At 41.5% G+C, this 7,106-nt stretch overlaps 1 protein-coding gene across 7 annotated transcripts in view; it reads left to right on the forward strand.

Annotated features, from left to right (window-relative positions):
* NCOA6 (nuclear receptor coactivator 6) overlaps positions 1–6,110 on the forward strand; it is a 69,278-nt gene extending 63,168 nt beyond the window's left edge. For all 7 annotated transcript variants that reach the window (XM_027867267.1, XM_027867270.1, XM_027867273.1 and 4 more), the window contains 3 exons: positions 442–478; positions 2,278–2,426; positions 5,526–6,110. In XM_027867267.1, the coding sequence (XP_027723068.1) occupies positions 442–478; positions 2,278–2,426; positions 5,526–5,572 (233 nt within the window). In that variant the 3' untranslated portion in view covers positions 5,573–6,110. The remainder of the gene's footprint in view (positions 1–441; positions 479–2,277; positions 2,427–5,525) is intronic.
* The last annotated feature ends 996 nt before the right edge of the window (positions 6,111–7,106 follow it).

Here is a 7,106-nt window from a genome sequence, read left to right on the forward strand (position 1 = left end):
TGTATTCATCCCATATCTCCTAAATCTGTCCTTGTCTTATAGTGTTCATTGACTGTCAGAATTGATGGGGACTTACTTTAGTCCTGAAGCATAACAGCATTAAAATGAATAATTCTTAGGTAGCACTTGAATACTAATATTTTTGGAAGTCTAGGACTTAATGGATCTATTTAAAAGTCAAGCTCTAGATTTAGTTACTTTAATGTCAAATGGCATTGCTGTTAAAAGTCTTGTTTACAGCATAGAGTTGTTGAAAAAATAGACCAGGTTTCATACAGCCCATATTCATTGTGCAGTATAAATACTAGCCATGAGTCTCTGCCATCTGCCACGAGTGTCCTTGGGCAGGGAGACTTGAGACATCTGTATTTTTGGTTGTGGCCATGTCACAACAGCTTCTGCAAAGGAGGTCTTCTTAGTCTCCTTTTATGTTTCTTGCAGAACTGGAAGCAAATGCTGCTGTAGTCTCCAGTCAAAGGTAAGATGATAGTTCCTGCAGATTCAGCAGGAATATAAGTCTCTTGGAAGAGTGTCAGCTTTCTCAGTTTGTAAATGACTTCTCTCCTTTTCCTTTTTCTTCACTTCATTCACCTGTATTTCCCCTCTAAATTGACTAGCTGTCACTGTCATTAACTGCAGATTAACTTTAGCCCCCAGAGCTAGGGTTTCTCCTAATAAAGCCTGGTGATTTCTATTTTACTGTGGGTATAGGTATGCCTATCTGCTTCTTGTGCACGCAAGAATGTGGGCCTTATCTCCTCACCGTTGGAAATGAATGACATTATACAGTTAAACTAATTATTTATACCAATGGAAAGACAGCTTTTTGAGGTCATAGATTTCTTGAATATTGGAATGAAGAAAGAGCCTTAGACTACATCTGGTCCATCCTTATCATTGTACAGGTAGGGTAACTGAGTCCCAGAGGTAAATTAATTGCCCAAGGTCACCCAATAAATAAGTAGCAGGGCTATGTCTAAGCCCAGTTTTGACGTTTAGTTCAGGGTTCTTTCCATCATACTGCTATTTTCAACACGTAGCATATGTAGAGTCACAGGATTTTATAGATAGAAGAGACCTAAGAAATCTCCAGTCCAACCTTGTACCCACTTTAAGAATCGTTTTTATAAAATCTCCCTGATAATGTGGTCATTCAGTGTCTGCTTGAAGACTGTCAGGAAGGGCTGTTGTGAAAATTCAGTTAGATATTTTTTACCTTAGAAAGCTGAATTGGGTGCAAACTGCACAGGAGCAGATTTCAGCTCAATTTAAGAAACAAACTTCCTAACAATTAAAACTATCCAAAAATGGGACTTCAGGGAAGGGAACCAACAGAAGAATTCCTGATCGTGGTGATACTAGAAGGAGGATGGAGGATTTTTGCAGGAGGAAAGAGAAGAGAGGAACTTAATTTGGTACTAGCCATTGGTGGTGATTGACTAGCAGAAGGGTGGGAAAGTGCTGCAGTGGAACAAGGCTTTTCTTTTGGGCAGTTAAATAGAGAATAGCCTTGTCCATTCTGATGAGGCAGATATAAAAGAGAAGCAACTGGATAGAGGTGAGGGAAGAAGACTAATGTACCTGGGGACAGGTATAATACAGCAGGGTGTTGGTTAGAAAAAGTCTACATTTATACAGATACTCTTTAGTTTTCCGTTGACGTTTTAATGAGCTAATGGGAAGCTCAAAGATACTTGCTGGGCAGATTTAAGGCCTTCATTCTATTTCTTGTCATGAGTGGTTCATATATGGAAGTCCAAGTAACTGGTGTACAAGTTAATATGTTAGCCTTACAGCCAGCCCAGTGCTTGCCGTGTTCTCCCGTGACAGTGTTTTAAATGTACAGTGTAATGTACATGTGCATTTAAATATAGAGTGAAAGAGCAAGCTTTGAAGTGTAAATAGTGGTTAGTTCAGACAACAGGCAGTTTAGGGACACGTTTCTAAGACTGGAAGTATTAATAAGATAGGACCATTTCTACTTAAGGGATCTGATTATTAGGAATGACCCTGAAATATGAATAAAACAATTCCTTGTGAAATCATGTGCCGCTTTCTGAATTTTGAGAGTCCTGTCTTTTGACAGCTACTGCTTTACCCTTGTGTGAAATAGTGTACCCTTCTGCCAGCTAACCTCTGTTTTGGGACTTTTTCTTCTAATCTGCCCCTTCAACACCTGCCTCCTGTTTCTAACTTCTGCTTGTTATACCCTTCCCTAATTCTATAGCCAAGTATGTGCCCCTTACTAGAAATTCTGTGCTTTTATCCTTCCTTTAGTAATGAGCCCAAGGAGACAGGGGAGAAGTCTAAAACTCCAAGCCGGAGAAACTCAAGAGCTGAGGAGCCCACCACTGCCCCTGAGAGTGGGGAAAATGGGCAGCGCAAGCGTTCCTCCCGGCCGGCATCAGCTTCTAGCACTTCAAAAGGTGGGCCCTATTGTGTACCTACATAGAGGAAAGCAAGACAGGAAAAAGAGTAGCCTCATTACAACCAAGTGTTTTAACTTGGGCACTCATAAGAGTGAAATGAAAGGGACATGAATTTGGAAGTCCCACTATAAGGTTGTTATTGTTTAGAGGTAGACAAGATCACACCGAGCTATTGATAGAAACTGTAGTGTAGTTGGGTGGAAACTCATACCTCTCTCTGTATAGCTTGCAGAGTCTTACCTTCCTGTAGTAATTATCCTTGAACTAGATTTTGAACAATAAAATAGCTGGCCTTGAAGAGAAGACACTGCAATTAAGTTTAACAAATATTTGCTAAATACTTACCATGTACTAAGTGCTATGTTATGTCCTACGGAGATATAAGAGAAATAAGACTTGGTCCTTAGTCTCATTGTGCTTACGTTATAGTAGAAGGATATGACACAAGCCCAAATACTGTTAATGCATATTATACTATGTAAGTGTATAAGAGCAACTTAAGCAAAATGGTACATAAAGGCGAAGAATGAGAAGATCATTTCCAACTTGAAGGTTTCCAAAATAGCTTCATATTTGAGGCAATATTTGTAGGGTAGATAGGCTATCAACAGGGTTCATGGAGGGAGAAGAGGTTCTAATATAGGAAATGCTATGAAAAAAAGCATGTGTGTAGTGGTCAAACAAGCGAGTACCCCTTATAAGCAAGGGCTTCCATTCTTGATGAACTTTCTTAACTTACTAGGAGATTTAACCTCATTAAAGCCAATCCAGGCTTGACAGAGGTGTTATAAGTCATCAATGTTTCTTGGCTTTAGTGTGCCTGAGTGCTCCCATAGGTGAGCACAGAATCCAAGAGACTCCCCCCCGCCCGCCCAAAGTGTGTACCCTGTGTTTGCAACCCTGCCTTAGTTTGATCTGGTCTTTACCTGGCTGGGCAGCTCTCAGATGGTTAGAAATGTAATCAAGGTGCTAGCCTCTAACATCAGAGGATTGTGCAGACCTACGTAGGTTTGATTCCTGTGCCTTCAGTTCACCTAACATGAACTAACAACCTGTGGCCTCAGCATATCATGTTCCTGAGAGGAGATGATATGTGTGGCATGCATTGGGGCACATTCTTTAGCCAGTGACGTTATAATAGAGGAAAAAGGAACTGATGACCACAGGCAGGAGATTTAAGGGAGTAGACGTTCAAGGAGACCTAATCCTACCTCCTATCTCCAACTACCATTTTCATCTTCCCTGAATCCATGCCATAGCCACTTGAGACTGAGGGGACACAAAATTCTTTGCACCATGACTGTAGTTAACAGAGGAGAACACCATAGACACAGCTATATTTCAGGCAGGAAAGAAGGAGCAAGAGGAAGCTGGGTGTCTGAGGATTTCCTTTCTTACTTAAAATTGTCTTTTCAGCAGAAACCATTTTGTAATTCACACTACTCAGTATTACAAAGGACTAAATCTAGATTGTAGACAGAAAGGTTCTGAAATACCTTTCCCTTTTTCCTTTCCTCATTGTTAGCCCTTACTCACATGCATGAAGTCTCTGGGCTGTGTCTGCTTCAGATACCTCTAAGGCCAGAAGAAAGATAAACATTGAAATGGCCAACATTGGAAGCCACCTTGGGTTGTTGAGATCTTCCTGGTCTTTGCTCACCTAGACCATCAAAAAATTGAGAAGTGTAACAAAAGCAACAAGTTAGGATGCTTGGTAGGAGAGTGGGATCCAAAGCAGTCTGCAGCAGGAAATGCTACACAGAATGTGTTATATTTGTTAGAAGGATGCTGCTTTCTTCTTTTTCAGTTTGGAGATTAGGGAGGTAGGAGTAGGAGGGAAGCTAGGGACAGGGTAGACAAGAAAAAGAAGAAAGTGGGGCAACTAGGTGGCACAGTGGATAGAGCACCGGCCCTGGAGTCAGGAGGATCTGAGTTCAAATCTGGCCTCAGACACTTGACACTTACTAGTTGTGTGACCCTGGGCAAGTTACTTAACCCCATTGCCTAGCCAAAAAAAAAAAAGAAGAAGAAGAAAGTAAAAAAAGGTAAAGAAAGAAAAATGGGTCATTAAATGCACAGAAGGGGTAGGAAAAAATCACAGATAAGCAGGACCATTTTGAATTTGTATTTAAAAAAGAAAAGCAAGCTGTACATAATAGACTTGTAATTTTCATGTACAATACTTTTTGTTTGTTTCTACTGTGTAAATGGAAATGCATATTTTATTTGGTGTTTAAATTCAGAATTTTACAAAAGAACCCATGCCAGGCTCCCTTCAGGCATTAGTTAGATGAGAGGAGTGGGGCTGGCCTGAGACTGCTGCAGGGTTTGGAAACAGGCGCCACTTAGCTAACTCTGTAGAGGTAATGATATCTGTAGCTACTGCTGTTCCTGGTAAGGGCTTTTATGAATCTGTAGGCAGATCACTCAGCCATCTTCTGGGACTCCAGGAGGAGAACTCAGTGTTTCTCCTGAGGGTCTGTTTTGCTGAGTGTGCATGTGCTTCCCCAGAGGCACACATGCCAAGCACTGCTTCAACAACACCCAGCAGCTGCAGAGAATACGTCATCCTAGTCACCTCTTCCATGTCTGTGAACTTTTTTGCTCCGTACCATCACTATCCCACCCAACGGAAATATTGCCCTCTCCAGATTTTCCTGGGGCAGTCTGTCTAGATCTCTCCTTTGCCCCCATCTTGCATTATGCTTGTTTTATATGGTATGCATGTCATATTGCCCTTATTCGAATGTAGCCTCCATAAAGGTACAGACTATCATTTTTTCAGAATCTTTCTATCCCCAGCACCTAAGCAATGTTTTGTACCCAGTAGATGCATAATTGTTAATTAATGTTAAATTGAATTGAGTCTCTTGATCCTATTGCCTACTACTCTGCTGGCCGACCAGTACTTTGCCCTGAGAATTGTGGTGTAATGATACAGCCCAAGGAGACCCTACTTTTCAGCTCAGCTCTATCTCTCATGGGATCCCCAGTGAGGAAGGTTTATAACTGCAGCACTTGCCAAAGATTAGTAGAAAAATGGAGCCAAGGAGTAGATGTCCTAAGCTGTACGTATTTTTCCTTTCTTCCTCACAGAGCCCGCAGCCAGCGTGATGCAGTCCAAACGAAGGAAATCCAAGTAAATCGCTTCAGGCAACTTGAGACTTGTAAATATGTGTGAATTTTACAAAAAGCAATTTTGAGCTGTGATTTTTAAAAACAAACATAACACTTTCTGTACAGTTAATCATTTTAATAATGCTGCCTGTCTCTCAAACCACATAGCCTCTTTATTAATGAACAGCAAGAGAGGCAGGGTTGATGACCCATTTGTTGTGGCAAGATGAAGTTCAGGTTTTCCAAAAAGAATTGTTGTCTCTTGTAAGAAATGACAACCTACTGTTGTAAATGTCTAGATTTCACATTTGTTTCCTAAGCAAATTAGCAGACACAGTGGCCATTCTTAGGTAGCTGGTGATGTTTTGTGCAGTGGAAGTACTCTGTGAATAGCTGTATTGGGGGCAGAAAAAATCCCTCTCCTTTGGAAATGTTGTAAATAATTTTATTATAGATGATTTCAGACATATTTGTTGTAGAAAAATGGACCAGTGAATAAAAAGAATCTAAGGGTTTGTATAATGTGGAATTCCAAATGCTCTAAATAAATGTCATTGTTTTAGACCATGAAGGGTATTATTAGCAATAGTGGAGCCTCCTCTGAGGAAAGGGCGAGGTTTTCTCATCTATAAAATGAGAGATCAGAGATGCAGAACTGGAAGGAACCTCAATCCTCTCATTTTACAGATAAGGAAACAGGCCCAGAGAGGTGAAATGAGACTTACCAAAGGTTAAACAGGAAAAAGTGGTAGAACCAGGATTCAAAACCAGCTCCTGACTGCAAATTCAGGACTAAGTGACCTTGAAGATGCCTTTCAGTTCTAAATCTATCACCCTGTGTATAGAAGGAAGTTTTTATTCATTGAAGATGCTGAGCATCAGCCATTCTCTTCACAAGTTTCTAACTCTTCTTGGGCATCTAGGTAGCCTAGTGGATAGAGTACCAGGCCTGGAGTCAGGAAGACCTGAGTTCAAATCCAGTCTCAGACCCTAGCTCTGTGACCCTGGGCAGGTCACTTCACCTCTTTGTCTCAGTTTCCTCATCTGTAAAATGGGGATGATAATAGTACCAACCTCCCGGGGTTGTTGAGGATCAAACGAGATAATGGTAAAACACTTATCACAGTGCCTATATGGTTGGCGCTATATAAATATTAGCTGTTATCCCTTACTCTTATCTCCCTCAGCTGAGGTAAGAGATTTGAAGTCTGAGGATTCGATCCTTGATGTAGGTTTCTTAGGAGCCCTTGGAGGCCCAAGATGGCTGTGCATTGCTTTCTCTTTCCTCCCTTGCTCTATCCCTGGGTCTTCAGCTTCAAACTGTGCTGTCATCTTTCCCATTAGGTCAATAGGCCTTTTCGTTTGTGGTCCTTCCTCTCTGGCACTTGACAGTCACTGTCATAGAAAGTATCCTGATCAGCATCGTGTCCAGGGGGTAATCTGAACCACATTTGAAGGCCCAGTGGGGCTCCCCACCTCCCCACCCCTGAGCTAGACCTTCTAGGCCCTGAACAAGAAGTGTGGCTTGTGGTGCCAAAGAGGTGCCACATTTCTGTGCTC

Source organism: Vombatus ursinus, unplaced genomic scaffold (genome assembly GCF_900497805.2).
Source record: "Vombatus ursinus unplaced genomic scaffold, bare-nosed wombat genome assembly UNPS02014785.1, whole genome shotgun sequence".
Lineage (NCBI taxonomy): Eukaryota > Metazoa > Chordata > Mammalia > Diprotodontia > Vombatidae > Vombatus > Vombatus ursinus.